The sequence below is a fragment of the Mustela erminea genome, chromosome 10, assembly GCF_009829155.1.
Source record: "Mustela erminea isolate mMusErm1 chromosome 10, mMusErm1.Pri, whole genome shotgun sequence".
In the NCBI taxonomy this organism is placed as follows: Eukaryota; Metazoa; Chordata; class Mammalia; order Carnivora; family Mustelidae; genus Mustela; species Mustela erminea.
This window is the reverse complement of record NC_045623.1, coordinates 44,989,984-45,012,450: the sequence shown is the minus strand read 5'-3', so window position 1 is coordinate 45,012,450 and position 22,467 is coordinate 44,989,984. Positions and strand designations below refer to the sequence as shown.

Sequence of the window (22,467 nt, the reverse complement as noted above, 5' to 3'; positions counted from 1 at the left end):
TATCTCCTAATGCCAAAATTATAATAAACGCTGGTGATCAGAGAGAGATCAATAACATTGTTGAATCCATGAAGAGGATCGCGCTGTAATTATGAGGCAAAAGAAAACTTAAAACTGGATAAAAACTGAAATACATCTTAATGACTATATTAAGCTCATCATTTCATTAAACATCAGAACTTTAAATACTATACCAAATTACTTATTTTGCATACCTGATTAAAAAATAACAGGAAAATATTATAATACTAACAAATTTTATACTTCTAATATCCATCAAATAAATTCAACATCCAAGTTATACATTTTAAAATCATTTTTATTGAACTAATTTTAACAACACTGTTTCAGCTGGTGGCAGGTGCCCCACACCAAAACAAACCCATCATGAATGCTATTCACATCCTCAAAGTAATCCAGTTTGTTTTGTACTTGGAATATAGTTAAACTTTTGACATCACATAATCAAGCAAATAGCGGTGCATACTATATTATTCAAAAAGACTTTATGCATTTCATTAAAAAAATCATTTTGCAAGTAGCTTCAGCTGTATCAACAATCTCATCAACACATTCCATACTTCATGCTCTCAAAATAAAAAGTGCCCTAAAACTAACTCTAAGTTTTTTACTGATATTAATGAATACTATCCAGGGTTATAGGAATTAGAGTTTAACATTTTACAGTATAAGAGGCAATAAGTTACGGACATCTGCTGACACAAATTCCACTCAAACTAATTACATCCTTGATACATTCAAAAAGACATATTGTAAATATTAATATGCTAGTTTATATGCTGCAGTGCAAAAGAAGTGACACCCTAACGATTCCTGAGCTTTAGGAAATTAACATTTTTCTGACTACAACTCTCAATTTAAAATAGGCTCTTTATTATATGAAGCCATGTCAAAACTATACAATTAAATTAGGGTTTTGGAGAACTGAAGATTGGTCAGAGTTATGGTGTTTTAAGGTAATGAAAAAATTTCCAAAGCAAAAGTATTTACAAAACTACAAAGGATAGTATGGATTTGCATGTAGTATAAAGATCAAAGATAACCTACTGATTAACAAATGATCACAAATATCCCTTTCCTTTCAAAAATATTACACTGAAAGACTTTATGATAAGTTATCTAGCATTAAATATACCAACCTGTAGTATATCACATATTTTAACACATTCTTCCATAATGCCCAGTAAGAAGGAATAAAATATTAAAAATCAAGAAAATAAACATGCTTTTAGGAATGTTTTTGCCAGTGTATGTGAGAGGAAATGAAAATGATTTCTCATTAAAACTCTCTATACCCTCAAAATTACAAAGACCGAGTTTCTACTTCAATTTTTTCTTCTGCTTGTAGTACATCAGGGTCAATGTGAACAACTGGAGGTCGCAGGATAACTTCAGGCCCTCCACCATATATAGACTGTAGAAAATTCCATGTTTCTTCAGAAATCTGACCAGAATCTGCTCCTAGAATTAAGTGCAAATAGAATACTTACAAACCTACATATTCATATTGCAAAACCTTCAAAATGTAACCCCCAGCACGAATCCTCCATGGATAACTGAGAATTTATGGAACACCAGACTACTAGCCCATATTATTATAAGCTACAACATTATGGTTTGTCTTAGTACTTTCTCCTAGCACCTATCAAAAGCCTTAAATCTTTCCTCGGAAAACAAATACTGGCAGCTTTCCCACTATCTACCCTACTTCATGTATGAACTGTATCACTGAGCTGGGTAAAAAGTAGCACAGATGGCTAGAATGTTTTATTCTTAACAGTGACAAATGGCTTAAGTATTATTCAACTTACCTTGCCTGAGCATCACATTGCCACATTTAGTGATTGCAATTTTAGTGTTATCAATGGGACCTGGAGGATCTAAGTCAAAAGGAAAAACAAAAGATCAAAATGTGTACTTTTCAAAGAAATGTACCAAAGAATTATGTATTTCTGTGCCAGAAATAATTGAGGGACATAACTACATTATCAAATTGATTATTTTGTAGTCATATTATTATAGTTAATTTTTTAAAAAATATTTTATTTATTTATTTGACAGAGAGAGAGATCACAAGTAGGCAGAGAGGCAGGCAGAGAGAGAGGGAGGAAGCAGGCTCCCTGCTGAGCAGAGAGCCCGATGTGGGGCTCGATCCCAGGACCCTGGGATCATGACCTGAGCCGAAGGCAGAAGCTTTAACCCACTAAGCCACCCAGGCAGCCTATTATAGTTAATTTTTAATTATCTTCTGAACCTCTTCCTTTCTGGGTCTCAATTCCCCTCCAAAATAGAACCAAGAAAGAAATGGAGAGAGGTTTTTTCACCACCATCTAAAATCTCACTTTTCAACTATCCATTTGAGGACCACAGGTTAAAATGCACTTTCAATGTTATAAAAGAACAATTCTCTTGTAATTTAAAAAGAAATTGTGTAATTCTTGAGTTATTTCAAATGATCATTACTTAAACTAAAAATAATAAAAACACTATAAAATGAAGTATTAAAATATATCCTTTTTTAATTTAAGAAAAAAAAAAAACCTGTTTTCCCCTTGAATACAAAAGTACAGTGCATGTTCATTATCAAAAAGTATAAAACAAAACAAAACAAAAAGGCACAAGGAAGAAAAAAATATTGTGATCCTATTATAGAAAGATGAGCAGTTTTAATATCTTTGTGGTCTTTTTGCCTTTGCAAATGTTTACCAATTTTTTTTAAAATATAAGAGGTTCAAACTATGAATATAGTATTGCAACCTTTTTCATTTATCAAGAACATCTTTTTAATTATTACACACTGTCACAAAAATTACTTTTAAAGTTGACATAGTATGTCACATATGACTATGTCATAGTATGCCATAGTATATTTACGGTTAAAGCATTATGTAACCAATCTTATTGTTGGGTGGATTTTTTTTAACTTTTCAATATTAAGACTGCAGACTAATTTTGTTCAGTTCCTTTATTCCTTCTATGAATATGCTGTAAGTTATGAAATAGTTTAGAACAACCAACCAGAATATAAGCAAGAATGTTAGATCCCTGAAGGCAGGGATCTTTTTCTATCTCGTTCACTGGTGTAATCCCAAGTGCATAGAGATATTCAAAAACAAAAAAATCAGCAAAGAATTTCATTTTTCAGTTAACTACTTACCTCCATCTTTACCCTTCACAAAACTTTCCCATTCTCTAAACCACTGCATACTGATGCAATAAAAAGTAGCTGGAGAGTCCTCCTCTTGGAATGCTCTGTTGAGCTATAGGGAGAAAAAAAAAAAATCAGTGACCTAGCATCTAGAACTTGCTTTATAGCAGAACAATACAACCATTCTACTTAAGCATCTGATAAGGCCAATTCCTCATAAGAATGTGATGTACACTGATACTAAGTTATCTTAGTACCACAGTAACACCTATTAATAAACAAGTGTGTCTAGGTTATGTCTCAAAATTTACAAGTACACACAAAAGAAGACTAAGACACTGGCTAGATCGAAATGGTCAAGGCAAGTCTTCAAAACAATAAATACTCCACGTATTTATTAAAAATCAAATGCATAAATCTCATTTAAATATATTATATCCACTGTCTACCCTTTCCTTCTGTTCCTTAAGATATTGATGGACATGTTGCTGTTACAAACACAATGCTGCAATGAATAATCTTGTACATGTCACTGCACAAACAATACACATACATGTATAAGACAAGTTCTCAAAAGTGTGGAACTAAAGTCCCTGAAGATGTTTACTTCCTCCTCTAAGGCCTAAGGAAATGGATATGTGACTCAACTAGGCAAAACTCTACCAACAATGGAAATCTTCAGCAGTGATCTAATGGCGAGATATACTCCCAATGTCGATTTTGTTAGCTACATACCCAGGGCGAGCTTGGTTCCTGAGATTCTGGAGAACTGGCTATTCAATTTTTGTGGTTAATTTTATTTTATTTATTTGTCAGATCAACTTTTCCTTTCAATAAATTTCTTTTTTGCTTAAGTTAGCCAATGTGGCTTCTACTGCTTTCAATTAAAGAGTCCAACTGACAGAATAATTGATATAGAAAGGTGGAAGCAAAAGAGCCTAAAGAAAATGAAGGGTATCTGAAATTTATCCAATTGTACTTGTATGAAAAGACAATGAGACATCTAAAATACTTCATTATGGGTAACTAAATGCCTATGGTACATACTATCTGAAGAAGACAGCCAAATCCAAATAATGTTGCTCCTATAATCAAATCGAATAAAACCTTGCCATTGTCCCCAAAGATCTTTTTTTACATATTACATATGCAAAGACCCTTTTCCAAGTGAGGTCATATTCACAGTTAAGGTCAATTCACAGAGATTAGGACATGGAGATATCTTTTTTGGGGACCACCATTCAACCCATTGCAACCATTATTCAGTATTTCCATACTGAGAGGTTATAAGTTAAGAGACAACTAGAGAAATCTAAACCAGGCAAGATTACAAAGACCTCAGATTCTTCTGAAGTGATGGTCTGGGTTACTTTACCAGGTAAACACAACCACAACCAAATGAAGTGCTGGTTAAGAAAATGGAGTATGGGGGCGCCTGGGTGGCTCAGTGGGTTAAGCCGCTGCCTTCGGCTCAGATCATGATCTCAGGGTCCTGGGCTCGAGTCCCGCATCGGGCTCTCTGCTCAGCAGGGAGCCTGCTTCCCTCTCTCTCTCTCTCTGCCTGCCTCTCCGTCTACTTGTGATTTCTCTCTGTCAAATAAATAAACAAAATCTTTAAAAAAAAAAAAAAAAAGAAAAAGAAAATGGAGTATGGAATGGGTAAGTGATCAACTGTAGATATACATTTCTTCTTTACTGCATATGTGTGTGTGTGTGTGTGTGTGTGTGTGTATCTGTGAAAATTTATCAAATTTGTAAAAAATTACCATTTACTTTTCTTTTCTTTCATTCCTCTACTATTTTTTAAGATTTTTTTTTTTTTAAGGATTTCACTTATTTGAGAGATAGAGAGCATGACTGAGCATGAGCGGGGGAGGGGGCAAGGAAGAAACGGGCTCCCCGCTAAGCAGGAAGCCCAAGGAGGTGGGGTTCAATCCCAGGATCCTGAGATCATGACCTGAGCCAAAGGCAGATGCTTAAGTGACTGAACCACCCAGGTGCCCCAACATTTTTTAGATTACAATATAAAAGTGAGATTCTGACTGAATTGACTGAACTAAAGATGAATGACTAACATCCAAAAGTGGATACAGTGACTCATAGAACTTCAAGTCTCCCAAGTTCAGGGAAAGGCAGATGGAGCATATATTAGTACATTGGCAAGCTGCACACTGTTAAATAGAAACGTGATACTGTTCCCACTGTTGCTGCTTACATGTATGAATGTGTATGAATACTGAGCTGACAAGAGGCAGCCTTTACTGTATGACCCGTAATGAATAATTTCCACTCATTCTTACATTCCCTTCTGTGAAGAAGAGAAGCCTACGTTTTCCAGGATCCTATGCTGGTAGTATTCCAGGTTAGGCATTACCAATGGTACATGCAATATATGGAAGTCCCAAAAGAAAGAAATTTTTTCTCTCCTCTGGTGGCAGCTGTGGGTAGGACTGAGGCATCCACAGAGGGCATAAATAGGATTTTGTTACCATTTCCAAGCATCTTCCCAAGAATCCTGCACTGATGTCACAGGCTAACATCTTTAACAGCAGCGTCTTGCATCTTAGAGCACCCTCAGAACAACCCACCAGGATCCTGAGATTAGCAGCTTATCAGGTTTGTTAGATTTCTGAGCATTCTCCTGAGATTTGCCAGTGGCAAGCAACCGGGATAACTTCCAAAGGTTTTGTACAATTTTTAATTTTTTAACTTTGAAACAATCTCAAACTTCCAGGAAAACTCCAATGTAACACAAAGGAATTTTCTTTCCTCAGACCATTGACAGTAAGTTGCTAAACACGTTCCTTTTCTCCAAACACCTTGGTGCATATTTCAGACGTACAAGGAGGACATTTTCCTACACAACTAATACAAATGACAAAAATCTGTAAATTAACATTGATATGAACCAGCCATTTCTCTAAGGAAGGCTGGTACCTTTTAGTACAGAGAGATGTTAAGCAGCTAAAACCTCATGAGAGCAAGGTATGTTTAATCCTACTGAAATTATCATTGCTCCCAGGCCCTTTTAGTAACAAAGTTAAGGAATTAACATATGTACATCATTTGTTTCTATACATGCATACACACACACACACACCCATGTATGTATGACCACGTGTTCACAAAAGTACCTACAAGTCCAATCTAATACTAATAGCACAATCCATTTTAGTTTTCTCCCTTTCCACATCTGTAACTCTCTTATCTGACAATGAGAAATCCAGCTCTCATTGTACTCATTATTTGATGAATTCTACATATGGAACCAAATCCTCAATTCTACCACCCACCATCCCCCAACCCCCAGCCAATGTGGATATCCATTCTCATCTTGCCTGGCTTCAACACCCTCAACTAGGTGCACACCACATAAGCAGATTTCTTTAACCCATTTGGGCTCTGAAACCACCCCCTCACGACCCCACTCCTACGTCTAGCATGGCAGCCTATCCTACTCCCAGATTTCCTATGAGTCAGCAATGGTTTTCTTGACCTTCACTGCCCAGTCCTTTCAGTAGTTGGTTAAGTCTCTCTTTGCCAATATTCTTATTATACCCAAAATACTTAGAATGGCTTCTGTGCCCCAAACTGTAATGGATATACTCATCAGCCATTTATTTAAGTATTCAGGGAATATACTATTTTAAATATTCAACTAATATTTACCTCCTTAGATTTAGGAAACAAATGAGGTCGAAGCACAATAAACAAAAAGATACCTACACTATCTTCCTCTGTGTGTGAAAATTTCTTTACTTTAGGTAACAACACACACACACAAAAAGCCTAAATTCAAGAAAAGAAGCAGGTCTATGTGTGTATGTGTGAACACGCAGCGGGCAGCCATAACACGGAACATACTGTTCATCTGTCTATTTAACACTTCTTCCCCTCTTTACTGAAAGAATCTCAATTTTCTCTTACAAAATTACCATCCCTCCACCAATACAGTCTTAGTAGGATTATCAATGCATATGCCTCTATGGTGCCCCAATTCTACTAGGATTCCCTACTGGGAATTTGGGTCATAAATATATAGTTGGAGCTATGCTACTAACAATAGCACTTTGAAGAGACCTATTTCTTGCTACCTAAATAACTGGAATTGTACTAGTCCTTGTCCATAAAACCTGGTTGTTTAACAGTGTACATAAAATAATAATAACCCAGGGACGCCTGGGTGGCTCAGTTGGTTAAGTGTCTGCCTTCAGCGCAGGTCATGCTCTTGGGGGTCCTGTGATCGAGTCCCACAGCAGGCTCCCTGCAGCCTGCTTCTCCTTCTCCAGCTCCCCTGTGCTTGTGTTCCCTCTCTTGCTATCTCTCTCTGCCAAATAAATGAGTAAAACCTTAAATAAACAAACAAACAAACAAATAAATAAATAAACCAACCTCGACTGGTAATTTGCTATAATTAACCAGTAATACTATGGCTGTTTCTCCTCTTTAATTACTTATTTTATTATCTATGAATTACTTCATTTTGCCTCTCTGAATTAATGTGTATCATTAGTGCATGCTTAAATATTTCTTTTTTCTCAACCACTGTGATGTTTTAAACTTCAGAGCCTAAGACCTTCAAATAGTTTTGAGCTCACAGAAAAACCTGAATTTGCATATGGATGGGTCATTTAGTCAACATATATACATTTAAATGATTCTCAGTAGAGCTGGCACACAAGGTTACATTTTAGCTTCAGATGGAGAACATAGTGATTCCATAATGTTACACATTATACTATGTTCACCACAAGTGTAGCTGCCATCTGTCTTGATGCATAGCTATTACAGTACCATTAACTATATTCCTACTGTGCCTTTTATTCCTGTGACTTATTCATTTCATAACCAGAGCCTGTATCTCCTACTCTCCCACAATTAAATTGTTTTTAATTTACTTGCATGCTGATCCTTTTCAAAAAGCAGATAATCTTATGTATTTTAAAACTGTCAAAAGCTAATTCCTCTGTACTGGTAACTGTGAAAACTCCACAGATACAGTTTACATTTCCTTAAAAAGATCAAATAGATTATTTCTTTAAAAAAAAAAAAGACACAAAAATCAAACACCCAAAAACAAGAAAACAAACAAAAACCTAGTTGTTTAGCTCTTCCTACTAATTCTGTGACCACTTTCAGATTGTTGCTTGCAATCAAGGAATGCTTCATAATATACTCATTTTGAGAAGTATACTTTAAAGTATACATAGTCCCACAAAACAATACTATATTTCACAAAAACATGGAAGTAGAGAGCAGTCTGGGTAGATGCTTTCCGAGAAAAAAACTAAAGGAAACCTATAATTTACCATTTCAATAGATTACTGCAAATGCCAACCCGTAAAAACTTAACTCACGAGAATTTTAGAGGCCTGTCTCCCACTGTTAAAATCTCACTGTTAAAATCACTGTTGAAATCTATTACAACCATTTCATCTAATCATTTCATTAATATAATATAGTTAACATAGTAATAGTTCTACATCTAATTGTCAGTTCTTTATCCTATATCACATTTACAATTCAAAAAGCATCACTTTTACCCGAATAAAAATTTCCAATTCTGTTTTTCTTCTTTTTTCAATTTTCTCTGCCTCAATTTGGCAAGTGTGACAAATGTACAGATGGTTGACAGCTGGTCCTCCTCCGTACCTAAAGCATAAAGAATTTAATAATTATGATAATGTTGAAGAAAGTGGATATTCCTGGAAATTTGTCTCCAACTTTGAGTCAATGGCTAAATACCTAGTAAAGAATAAATCCCCACAGAAAAATTCTCAGTCATAATTAAACTAATATAAAATCATATAATTGTAACACCTTGATTTTATGTTTATCAGGGTCAATGACTCAATTTATTGATTAAATAGCTTTATATTTCAACTTTCCCTTATGGCTATTTCTGCTACCAAATATATTAGAGGCAACAACACAAAGTAAAACAAGTGTCTTTCAAAAACTGCAATATAATATAAATCTTAGTTCAATGCAGCCATAGTCTTAATCAAGTGTAATCAGAAGGAGGCTTTCGCTGATCTCTCAGGTAAGAATTCATGGAAGAATTCCTTTCAGTATTTAACTAAGAAAACATAGTAAGGAAATTATATATGAAATGTTTTAAAATAAAATTTAAAACTTTAAAATTTCAGAGTTAAATATCACCATATGCTTTTACGGTACAAATAATTAGAACGTAAAAATCAGAATTACATTATCTCAACTAGGGTCACATTAACTACAAAGTCTTCCTATTCAAACTTCAGAATGAATACTGATGGAAAACAGAGAATTTTCTACATAAGCAACATAAAGCACAAGGAACATATGTGAAATAATACAATTCCCTTTTAACAAGTTTCACCAACTGGTTTTCACAATACCATATTGTCTGATGTAAAAAAACAAACCTGCTATACAGGTTATCCCAAATGTTCTGAGGCAGCATCAAAACCAGGTCTTCAATATAACCAGCTTTTCGTGGAGGAACACCTAAAAAAGTTCAAATGGGTGTGTCTCATTCTTAAATTCCTTTATGCAACTTTTAAAGGTTAAACTCATTTTTATTTTTTTTTTTATTTTTTTTTTTTAAAGATTTTATTTATTTATTTGACAGACAGAGATCACAAGTAGGCAGAGAGGCAGGCAGAGAGAGAGGAGGAAGCAGGTTCCCTGCTGAGCAGAGAGCCTGATGCGGGGCTCGATCCCAGGACCCTGAGATCATGACCTGAGCCGAAGGCAGCGGCTTAACCCACTGAGCCACCCAGGCGCCCCTAAACTCATTTTTAAACCGATTAATCACTGGCATTTTTAAATAATTATTCTTAAAAATTAAGTAAAAGCATTTTTGGTGATTATGTTCCTAAAAATGAACATACTTCTTGAAGTAGAGAAAAACCAGCTAACCAAGATCTTCAAGCAACTTACATAAATCTTTACTAAACCTTGATTGTATACTGTGAGAAATCAAAGAAAACTAAGAGACAATCTTTCCTTCATAGAGCTTGAGCTAGCAAAGGAAATGAGGCACTTATATACTTAAATATAATAAACGGCAGTCACAGATAAATACCATTAAAAGTTTATGGGAAAATTCAGAACTGGAAAAGCATTATGTTAGTAGTTCAAGTGGGGAAATAACAAGTGATAAATTCACATCCAGAAACCTTTAAAGGTTTAGGTTTCTATATCCACTACAAGATATTCCCACTACAAAAATAGTTAATTAACAAGAATATTGAGTCTTCAACCATGAAATTTAATCAAGGTGTCACATTAAGGTGTTATTTATCACAGGTACGAACACAAACATAGCTGATCACAAAGGCTTAAGTTATATACAGCAAATAAGTATATGAGGCTTTTTTATTAAATTCCAAATACACTTTCATATTTCAGAAAAGAGCCACCTACTAATTTAGACAAAAGGGATAAGGATCATGGATATAGCAGGCAGGTGAATACCTCTCGGCCAAGAAAAATAATGTGTAATAGAAGTGCTCACTGTATCATAACTGGCTGTGTATATCTGTCTCTATTATGAAATTAGAGTGTAGAGAAGTAGTATCTTTGGTATTCTCAGGGTCTAGCACAGGGTTTGGAACAGATACTCAGTAAGTATCCCTTCTATGAAGAGGCTATATAAATCAAAGAAAAATATAAATTGAAGAAAAAGCCAATTTCTGGAGCTAGAAAATTAAACATTTAAGTTAGACTGCAGATGAAGAAATGAGAAAATAAGTGGAAGAGGAAAACTCTTGCCTCTTCCTAATTTGTAAACTATTTAACAGCAAACCCCTACCACTACTTTTCATTACAAAATTCCTTACCTCCATGAATACAGAGAAAATCATTATTTGAAATAGGACCAGGTTCAGCAAAAGTCTTAAATTTATTTAGCCACTGTCGAGAAATATAAAATTGAAGAAGACTTGGCTCCATTATGTTCAATAAATTTGCTATCCTTCTTCTCTCTTTTTGTGCCTCTTCACTGCTTTTCCTGTTAAGGACAATGACTCATTAAACTTAATATGCATTGTACTCCATCAGACTAGTAAATGGATTTTTCCTCTTCCTTATTAGACTCAGCATACACAGTAATATTATGAATCTTACTAGTCTTGGGACTTACTCAAGAGAAATATATTTTGTATCACCAACCCCCCAACTACTTATATACTCCTAAAGGGCAACACTGTATCATAATTACTGAGAATCTACCTAACTACTGGCACACAGTACACATTCAAATGTTTGTTAATAAGATCCATTTAATGATGTTTTCTTTTTTCAGTAGCTAGTATTAAACCTTTTATAAGATACTGAAAAATTTATTTATTAGCTTTATTAGCTCCTTTATTAGCTATTTTAGGAGAAAATTTGTACTTAATTCCTACCATCAGTGCCTAATTTATTAAAACCAATCTTTCTTTTTTTTAAGATTTTATTTATTTATTTGATAGCCACAGTGACAGAGGGAACAGAAGCAGGGGGAGTGGGAGAGGGAGAAGCAGGTTCCTTGGACAGCAGGGAGCCCGATGCGGGGGTCGATCCCAGGACCCTGGGATCATGACCTGAGCTAAAGGCAGACGCTTAAGGACTGAGCCACCCATGCACCCCAAAACCAATCTTTCTAAAACAAAATCTATTCCTTTGCCCTTCAACTAAATGATTTAAGATTTTCCTAAGAAAAGATCATTTTGCACATAACCTTTCAATCTACTCACAAAATGAAATGAGAATGAAAACAATTTCTATCTTTATTCAGCGATACATTTTGAAAGTCTTAGAAGTTATAACCCCAAAGTGAGATGTTCTTCCACATTTGTCAAAATAGCCTACCCATGAGAATTACTTCCTTACCTATAGAAAAGAACATAAGCTTCTGCATTTTGCACAGTAGATTCTGAAACTTCAGTGACACTTTGATCATCAAATTCATACCAGTGATGATTTAAATTGTTTCGGCAGTAGGCAATATAGTGTCCACCTGAATTTGAATTGAAAACATTTAAATAATTTCAGTAATACAAAATTAACATAAGAATTAAAGTACTTTTTAAAAAATTTTTTATTTGAGAGAGAGAGAGAGCGCACAAGCAGGGGAAGGAGCAGAGTGAAAAAGACAAGCAGACTCCCCGCTGAGTAGGGAGCCCAACATGGGAGCTCAATTTCAAGACCTTGAGATCATGACCTGAGCTGAAGTCAGACGCCTAACCAACCGAGCCAGCCAGGCACCCTAAGAAAGAAAGTACTTTTTGAATCCTCAGTTCCTAGCAGAGACTGAGATTTAGCAAAAACTATGCTCATATTTTTTCTAGTCTGTATCCTCCTACCACCACTTGAAATGAAAATAAGGACAAAAATACAAACTTAAAAAACCAGTGTAAAAATGATCATGTTAAAGTCCTTATTAAATTTTATATAAAATATAATTTTCAGTATTTCAAACTTCATAGCAAAATTATTTAATTTCCTAAAATTTTCTGCATGTTTTTAACAAACCAAAATAAAATAAATTTTGAAATATCTATTTTTACATTTTTCCTTTTATTTAATCAAGTCTTATTGAAGAGATCAATTCATATGGTTACTTTTTTTTTTTTAATCTAGACATAAGTCAAACCTAATATACTTACTACTTGCAGTTCCATGATGACAAATGACTGACAGAAGATCATAGGTAACAATCTGAACTGGACTATCCTTAGCAAGAAATGGCTGAAGATCCAGACCTTCCAGCGGAAATGAAACATGGGTACTGATTTTGGTGGAAAACATCAGTTCATGTCTGAATCTTTTAAGATGGATGCACAAAATCTAAAAGATAAAGATTATTTAAAATTCTATTGTTTTGTATGCTAAGTAAAGGAATCTATTAAATATAGACATTGAATTAAATGTCAAGGTTAAACATTACCCTGCAATTATGATAACCTGATTCCAAAGACATTAAGATGTAGAAATGGTGAAACCTGGTACTTCCTAATAAGTCACGGCTATTTGCTTTTCTAATTTTATCTTGTATAACCTTTAAGATCCTACAATGTCTGATTAAACTATGTTCAAAACAGTTTTATAGATAAGGGCACTTATTTGCTATGTAACTCAGTATCTCAAAAGTGGAAAATCCTAATAGGGTATATAAACACAGCAAATGGTCAATAGAACCACTCCATTCTTCAACAACGCTACATGGTACTATGTTACTGTTTTATGTTCCTACAAGATAAAATAAGTTTAATTATAATAAAGCCCATACCTCAGGAAATTTTTGTACTTTACAAAACTTTACTCCATTCCTTAATCTGGGGAGGAAAAAAAGAAAACAAATTTAAATTTAAATTTCCCATATGAATCTACAAAAGCTTTAGTATTTTTAATTTTTTTTTTAAGTAGGCTCCAAACCCAGTGTGGAGCCCGACTCAGGACTTGAACTCACAACCGTGAGATCAAGAGTCAGACACTCAAATGCCTGAGCCATCCAGGCATCCCCAGTATTTTTAAATATACAGCAAAATCTTTAAGCAAACACAGGGACAAAAATGCTCATTATTGAACTATATGCTACCAATTTAAAAACACATACTAATGAACATTGGAGTTCCTTATTTTTTAAAAAAATACTTAAACAAGATTTCAGTAATAAAAATTTAGGGACTTGTTAATTCTTTGATGACAATTTTTTTAAACAAATGTACTAGTGTTATGGCCTGGCTATGTCTTTATAACATCCAGATATCAAGTAAAACTGGGTAAAACAGAATCCCAATTTTACAGAATTGGTTGGTCAGGTCAATATATTTTAACTTTTTTTTTTTTTTTTAGCTTTTTTTATTGTTGTTTTTAAGTAATCTCTAAACTAAATATGGGGCTTGAACTGATAGCCCCAAGATCAGGAGTCCCAAGCTCCAACAGCTAAACCAGCTGAGCGTCCCTGTAATTTTTGCTTTTTTTAAATACCTTTATTCTTTTAATTTATTATTTTTAATTGAAGTATAATTGACATGTAACAGTATATTAGTTTCAAGTGTACAATATAATGATGCAGTATTTGTATACATTGCAAAATGATCACTACAGTAATTTTTTAACAACCATCACCACATAGAGTCACAAAATTTTTTTCTTTTCTTATAAGAAAGAAAATTTTTCAGATCTACCCTCTTACAAACTTTCAAATATGAAATACAGTATTATTAACTATTGTCACTATTGTGTACATCACATCTCCATGATTTAAATTATAACTGGAAATTTCTACCTTTTGACCCTCTTCACCCATTTTGCCCTTTCCTCACTCCCACTTTGGCAATATAATCTTTATTCTTAAATGTGGGAACACATAACTTGAGTTCAAGGGTGGTTATTATTAATGATCAGTATTAATGTACACTTGACAGATACCTACTTTGGATTTGGGGTAGATGCAAGGTTCTGTTCATCTTCACTATTACCTTTTTCCTAGTTCATGTTTTCAAGGAACAGTCCCCCTCCAGGCCAACTCCCTCTTCAGCTATTAGCTACAGCTTCCAGACAAACTAATACATACTTCCCAATTCATCAGAGGTGGTTTTTTCTTGTAGAAAGTACATAGGAGCCTTTTATCCTTATTGACCAAACAATATACCATTCCTTTTTGTCATGAGAACCAAAACAGATCAACGTTTCTCTGGAGTTACTGCTAAACAGCCAGATGTTTGTTATCATGAAGGTTCTAGTTCTTATTAGGACACCATTATTCTCCTATTATAGAAATTCAGAGAAATTTCCCAGTTCACACAAATATATCTGTCTTCAATTCTCCACAATTACTTTTCTTTTCTGACCACCAAGAAGACTTTTAAGCTTGAATTTATTACAGGACATTTAAAAGGAAACTAGCAGATATAAAGAAATAATACTAGGGGCGCCTGGGTGGCTCAGTGGTTAAATCCTCTGCTTTCGGCTCGGGTCATGATCTCAGGGTCCTGGGATCGAGCCCCACATCGCCCTCTCTGCTCAGCAGGGATCCTGCTTCCTCCTCTCTCTCTGCCTGACTCTCTGCCTACTTGTGATCTCTGCCTGTCAAATAAATAAATAAAATCTTTAAAAAAAAAAAAAAAAAGAAAGAATACTATACTTTTCTTAAACTTCTATTCGGCCCTCATACAACAGGTATATCAAAGTTGGCATAACATTTCTGAATTTTCTACAGATTTGAAACTTGTACCTTTATTGTCATTCTGACTTCCTGAATCTAGTCTGTTAACATGGTAGTTCAGAAGAGAATATTGCCTTATTTATAATGGCACAACTTATATAATGAAAACGTATGTTACATATCCTAGTATATCTTTTATACCATAGTTAGAAAAGTTTTATGTAAAATTATATACATAATTTATCTCAAAATATATATCAACTTTTTCATCTTAGATAAGTTGATTAAATTTATCAAACTTTTACCTCAAATTTGTTTTATAGAACAACCTGTCTTTATTTTTACTAGGACAAAGCTTGCCAGCCTTCATTTTACTAAAAAAGATGCAAAATTCGCTTGACATACCCAATTCAAATGAACAAGAAAAATACCATTTATACTACAAAACATGAGATTCAGAACACCGTCAATGACACTCACTTTTTGCATTTTTCACAACTGTACATATTGTCACCTGGAAATAGAACAGATCTGGTCATTCCTCTCAAAATAAAAGTAAGTTATTTTCTTTTAGTTCTGCAATTCTTGGGGTCTGCCACATGCTGATTTTGCAGCACAGTAGCACAAGGCTCACATTTTTAAGTCTCTGCTCAAGAGTCAGCTCATGATGTTTACTTTGCCTAAAATACCCTCACCTCACTCTCTTTCCAACCCTGAAGGCCTAACTCAAATAACATCCTTTCCATTTACTCACTCAGCAGACTTTACTGCCTGCCTGTTACATATCCCAGCAAGGTGCCAAACACACAAGAACAGTGGTATATCTTAAATATTACGGAGGAACTCAAAGTACTCCACACATACAATTCTTTTATATGGGTTGAATTTTCCCTTCTTTGACTCCCAGAGCAGTTTTAAGACACCTCACTTACATACTGTCTTACACTACAGAAATCTGTATAAATTATTTCAGGATATGACTTATGTTATTTATGTTACCATGGTAGGTACTGGCAACTGTGCTGATATGGGCAAGTACTATTTAAGCCACCTTAAGACTTAGCTTTTATAAACACATTTTATATAAATATAAACATAAAATATAAAATATATAAATATATAAAATAAATATATAAATATAAAATGTATTAATATTTCATATAAATTTTACATGATTTTATATAAATATAAAATGTCCCACTAGTATTTTAGATCACCCACGACAATTCAGCCATAGTTTAAAACTGTTTCATATTTACCTTTCAGTTCATCTCTGGCGAAGAAGGCAGCAAGACAATCTTGCAAGGTTACTATTGGACCCCAAAACCAGCTAGGAACACATGAGACAACAAACCTGAAACATTATTGACAGAAAAAAAAAAGCAAGTGTTCTGCCAGTACAGCAGAAACAGCAGTTTTAACAATTAATATAAATAAAACGCATACATACCTCTTCACATATTCCATGAAAAACGCTATCCACCCTTGTGGAGCATATGCTTCGCCACATGATCCTGCTTTGACTATAGAAGTTGGGTGACTGGATGAATGCAGCTTAGCAAGGTCTTCCTTGCCAGGAATTGGCAAGGACAGATCTTGAAAGGTCTCGAGGGTTACAGACACCTAAAATTGTTTCGTGTTTAAAATGGAATGAAAATAATCCAACATAGACATTTATAAGAACAAATCTTAGATGCCCCAAAGCAATTCATAAGCAAAAAATGAAAAAATCAGTAACAGTACTGGCAACAGCAAAAATACTTGCTCTGAACCAGGTGCTGTTCTAAATTTAATCTTCACATAATACCTCATAAGGACACTGTGGCATAGAGAAGTACATAAAGACACTACAGACTCAGTACCAAACTCTTAAGCACTACTACTGCATTTATTTTTGGAAATGATCTCTCATGATAGTTTTTAAATGTTTTTTAAAAAAGAAATAAAACCTGCCATGTAATTTTTATTTTTTTGAAAGATTTTTATTTATTTATTTGACACAGAGAGAGAGATCACAAGTAGGCAGAGCAGTAGGCAGAGACAGAGGAGAAGCAGGCTCCCAGCTGAGCAGAGAGCCCGATGCGGGGCTTGATCCCAGGACCCTGAGGTCATGACCTGAGCCGAAGGCAGAGGCTTTAACCTACTGAGCCACCCAGGTGCCCCTGCCATGTAATTTTTAAATAGCTGAAAACATTTCAGGATGATTCCATTTAAATATCTGGTACCCAAATAGCCTACATTGAAATGATCCTACTGAAAGCCCTCAGATTTGACTTAAGAACCTAATACAGTAACTGAAAACTTATTTTTGAGGGTTTTTTTTTTTTTTTTGAGAGAAGTCATTTCATACTCCTTAATTCTGGGATTTAGAGATATGATTTAATAACTCATGATTTTAATTTATGCTCAGGTGTATGAATCTGACACTACCTTTATTATCTGAGTCCTAATCTTAACAGAGGAAAATATTTATAAGCCACACCACCAAATGTAGTACATTCACAGCCTTGTGCCTACAAATAGAAACAGTTTCCCAGCATATTAATTTTGCCAGCCTTGGGAGAATATGCATGTGTTATACACTGTTGCTGAGCAACACATCACCTTTGTATGTGACCAGAGATGAAAAACTGAATTAATTCTTGTTGCTAATGCATGCCTGTCCAAAGACAGGTCAAGACCCATATTTTCAAAATGATGTTGCTATTACTTCTAAAAACACAAATTCTACTCCTAGAATTAATTTATACTGATGTAAACAGAAGAAAGGAGAAGCAGCAAGGAGAAAAAAAATAAACTTTTCATCCAATTTGTCAAGTTTTTGTTTTGTTTTGTTTTAAAGAGCACTTGACAGAAATTCCCTGTGTATTACAATTCCCTCATACTCACCCTGTCACAAGTCAGACACTGCACTGAACTAATAATTGTTCCATCAAATATGTCTGAAATAACACTTCGGTATTTCTTGTGCTGTTTTTTCCTCTTTGGAGATGATGCAGATTGAGCTAGGATTGAAAAACAAGTGTAGAACATTTTTTTTTAAAAAACCAAGGTCGTTCCTTTAGCATTTTTCTCTGAAATCCTTTACAATAAAATTTACAATGCTAATGAAATTCTGTCCAAATACCATTCAAGAGAATTGGTTAAAAAAAAAAAAAAATCCCTACAAAAAACCAAGATGAACTAGAAGGTGTTTGGTCTCCTCAGCTCGACTTCAAACAGAATAAATTTTGCTTTTGCTTATTTGTTTTTGCATCCAAGTAAGGCCTTATTTGAAGAAAGGATTCTATAATTAAGTTTTGAGAGTTTCTTTATATATTCTGGACACAAGTCCTTTGTCTGCTATGTGATTTATAAGTATTTTCTCCTAATCTTATCTTTTCAATCTCTTAATAGGGTCTTTTGCCAAGAAAATTTTTTCTTTTTTCTTTTATCGATATTGTTTTTGATATCTTTAAAAAACTTTCTGTCTAACACGAGGTCATGAACACTTACTCCTCCTTATGTTTTTTCCTAAGAGTTTTAGAGTTTTACATCTCATAATACTGGAATTCTCATACATAGCCAAGTGGGAATGCAAAATTATACAGCTATCCTGGAAAACAATTTCATACAACATTAAACATAAAACCAATGTAAAACCCAATAAGCTCCTTTCTGGATGTTTCCTCTAGACAAACTTATATTCACACAAAAAACCTGTACACAAATGCTTATAGCAGCATTCTTCCTAATTGCCAAAAACTGGAAACAGTTCAGATGTTCTTCAGAGTGAATAAATAAACAGTACTATAGTCCTATACAATGAAATACTATTGTATTCAGGAACTGTTCAGACGTGCAGCATGACTATATCTCAAATGCATTACACTAAGTGAAATAAGCCTATTTCAAAAGGCTATCAACTGTATGACTACATTTATATGATATTCCAGAAAAGGCAGAGCAGTTGTACAGGGAACAGATCAAAGGGCTAGGGTTTGGGGAGGGGTGGGAGAATGATCTGATTACAAAAAGGTAATATAATGAAATTCTTTGGGAGTGTTAAAACTCTTCTACATGCTGTTTGTGGTGGTGGTAACAAGAATCTATGTATGTGTTAAAATTCAGAAATCTACACCAAAAGTGTGAATTCTACTCTACACAAATTTGTGCCCCCCCCACATACACAGATTTCAAATCATGGTTGTAAAAAGTTATGCTGTTATTTTTAAAGTATTGAATATTTCATAATTAACACTTTATATTATCAACGCAAAGGAATCTGAGTAACTGAAACTTCTACCTTTTTTGTGTGTGGCTGCCAATCCTGGCCACAAATTGCCTGATTTAGGAGGGCTTGCTGATAAACGTGGATTAACACCTTCATTTGATGGGAGGATCTGTGATGTAGACAGGTCATTCAAATGGACATCAGTAATGTATTCTGTAATATTTAAAATTTGTATTATTATCTCAAATAGTAAAACTATCCCACTTGTCAAATAATATTAATTTAAAGGTTTCTTCATTTGAGATTTTGAACACAATTCACATTAACAAATGTCAAATGAAATATTTGATAGACCAAGTCCTCGTTAAGTAAAGGAACAGTAATTTTCCACCTAGGAATCCAAATAATGTATGTAACACGCTACTGCTGTAGGCAATTCAGGAAGTGATCAGTGGAAACATAAAGCCAAGATGATTGCATTTATTCTTACTTAGTATCTTTTACTATTTGTGACAGTTTTTTTAAAAACTTCAAAACCATACAGGAGGAAAAAATGTCATTCTCTCAAACGAACATTATAATCAAAATCTAAGAAGAAATTTAGGCATAAGTAAGAACAAATTATTTTATTCTTACTGGGATAAAAGAAAATACATTCCTTTATTATGAAAGGGGCTTCTTTTGAAGAAAATTATGAATCAGGAAAATAAAAGCTTCATGACAGCTATCTTTAGAGTTTGCTGTGGGACTCTAAGCACGTAACACAGATTCCAGGGCAAGGGATTGTGCTCAATTAGTATTTGAGTGAGGAAAAGAGAATTGTTCATGAAAGATCCTAAAACAGGGGCGCCTGGGTGGCTCAGTGGGTTAAGCCGCTGCCTTCGGCTCAGGTCATGATCTCAGGGTCCTGGGATCGAGTCCCGCATCGGGCTCTCTGCTCAGCAGGGAGCCTGCTTCCATCTCTCTCTCGCTCTCTGCCTGCCTCTCCATCTACTTGTGATCTCTCTCTATCAAATAAATAAATAAAATCTTTAAAAAAAAAAAAGATCCTAAAACAGAATGACTTCAGGGATTTTTCCAGATGCAAAATAAGTGACTTTATTACTTACACATAGGGCATTTCTCATGATTTCAACCATGACTAAAATTAAAAAAAAAAAAAAAAGACTACTTAATACTGGAGGAAGAAAGGGTATGAGACTCACTCTAGGACTTCCTGAAGAGAACAAACGTAGTATTATCAAGGACAGGGATTGGCAAATGTTTCCTGTAAAGGACCTGATAAAAAATATTTCAGGTTTTGCATGCCATATATGACTTTTGTCACATTTTTAAAATCAGGTCTTTGTAAAATGTAAAAACTCAGATCCCTGACCTAGGTCATCAATTAGTCACTGTGTATAAGAACAAGTTCTAAAAAAAAAAAAAAAAAAAAAAAAGAACAAGTTCTGCTATGGAACAATAAAGAACCACTAACTCCCTTAAATAGGCTTTTTTTTTTTTTTAATTTATTTATTTATTTATTTATTTATTTGACAGAGAGAGAGATCACAAGTAGGCAGAGAGGCAGGCAGAGAGAAAGAGGAGGAAGCAGGCTCCCCGCCGAGCAGAGAGCCTGATGCGGGACTCGATCCCAGGACCCTGAGATCATGACCTGAGCCGAAGGCAGCGGCTCAACCCACTGAGCCACCCAGGCGCCCCCTTAAACAGGCTTTTGACAAGGATGGACTGAACAGGAGTCCACAGCAGCCTAAGTTAAGTCTTTCAATACTGACAGTTCATGTATTTACTGACTAAACAACTTCTAAATTCATTTAAACTCTAAACATAGGCCACTATAATTTAGGAGCCTAACATGTTTTCCTGATGAGAACACATTTATGTGCTGTACATAGGTGGAACCATTAGGATTCCTGTACTCAAGGAAATATCCTTTTCCTCAAGGAATTTTGGGTTCATTCAATACCTAATAAATTGTTTAGTAGTTTCATTCATTAGAAATTACAGAAGATAAACCATTTTATATTACTTATCTGCCACTTATTTTAAAAGATCAGATAGTTTAAACTTCTGATGGTTTTTTTAAATGTACTTTAAAAAACTGAAGACCGGGGTGCCTGGATGGGTCAGATGGTTGAGCATCTGCCTTTTGCTTAGGTCATCATCTCCAGGTTCTGGGATGAAGCCCCGCGTTGGGCTCCCAGCTAGGCAGAGAGTCTACTTCTCCCTCTCCCCCTGCTTGCCCAATCTCTTTCTTTCTCTCTCTCGAATGAATAAATAAAATCTTTAAAAAGAAGAAAACAAAACGAAACAAAAAACTAAAGACCACATTAAGCCAGATAAATTAATTCCCCAAGAAATGAAAGTAAAATGCAAAGCAACCCAACTCAATTACCTTTGGCCAGATGGCCACCTGCTCTTTTCGAAAGAACACTGGCTAGTATTATGATATAATTTTTCATAATAGGGTTCATTATAGTTAAACTCTTACATCAAAACATATGCCAAATATTTCATAGCTGATATGACTCCAATGACAATAGTCTAAATCGGAAAGTATGAAAGATTACAAAACTGCAATTTAGGTTATTTTGCTTCTTGCCAGGATCTCAACAGAATCTGCATAAAATGACATTAACACTCACATGCAAATATTGCTAACTCTACTACTAGCTGAAAGCCCAAAAGTAACCACTATATAATTCCTTTCTTCAAACCGAATTATATAATGTGATATACTGCACAAAAATTAAGCTAAAGCTACTAATCAGCCTATTTTGTTTTTATTATGCTAAATATAAACTATTAACATGTAAATTAGAAATGTGTTCTGATTTTACTGAGATGCCATGCTGATTCCCCCCAAACATCAGAAATCAGTGAAATTACAAATATAATCTTAAATACAAATATCCACACTTGCACACATGGTCTATAAATGAAGCA

General features: G+C 34.5%; 1 protein-coding gene across 5 annotated transcripts in view; it reads right to left on the bottom strand.

The window, feature by feature from the left end:
* Positions 1 to 301: 301 nt before the first annotated feature.
* The window catches only part of USP33 (ubiquitin specific peptidase 33), a 54,198-nt gene continuing 32,032 nt past the window's right edge, over positions 302 to 22,467 (bottom strand). For 4 of the 5 annotated variants that reach the window (XM_032301587.1, XM_032301591.1, XM_032301589.1 and 1 more), the window contains 14 exons: positions 19,594 to 19,734; positions 18,198 to 18,313; positions 16,759 to 16,931; positions 16,568 to 16,662; positions 15,789 to 15,822; positions 13,428 to 13,473; positions 12,805 to 12,985; positions 12,029 to 12,155; positions 10,996 to 11,165; positions 9,577 to 9,658; positions 8,713 to 8,821; positions 3,179 to 3,281; positions 1,833 to 1,901; positions 302 to 1,482 (listed from right to left, as the gene is read on the bottom strand). In XM_032301587.1, coding sequence (XP_032157478.1) covers positions 1,325 to 1,482; positions 1,833 to 1,901; positions 3,179 to 3,281; positions 8,713 to 8,821; positions 9,577 to 9,658; positions 10,996 to 11,165; positions 12,029 to 12,155; positions 12,805 to 12,985; positions 13,428 to 13,473; positions 15,789 to 15,822; positions 16,568 to 16,662; positions 16,759 to 16,931; positions 18,198 to 18,313; positions 19,594 to 19,734 — 1,604 coding nt within the window. In that variant the 3' untranslated portion in view covers positions 302 to 1,324. The remainder of the gene's footprint in view (positions 1,483 to 1,832; positions 1,902 to 3,178; positions 3,282 to 8,712; positions 8,822 to 9,576; positions 9,659 to 10,995; positions 11,166 to 12,028; positions 12,156 to 12,804; positions 12,986 to 13,427; positions 13,474 to 15,788; positions 15,823 to 16,567; positions 16,663 to 16,758; positions 16,932 to 18,197; positions 18,314 to 19,593; positions 19,735 to 22,467) is intronic. The other variant, XM_032301588.1, reaches the window with a different exon arrangement.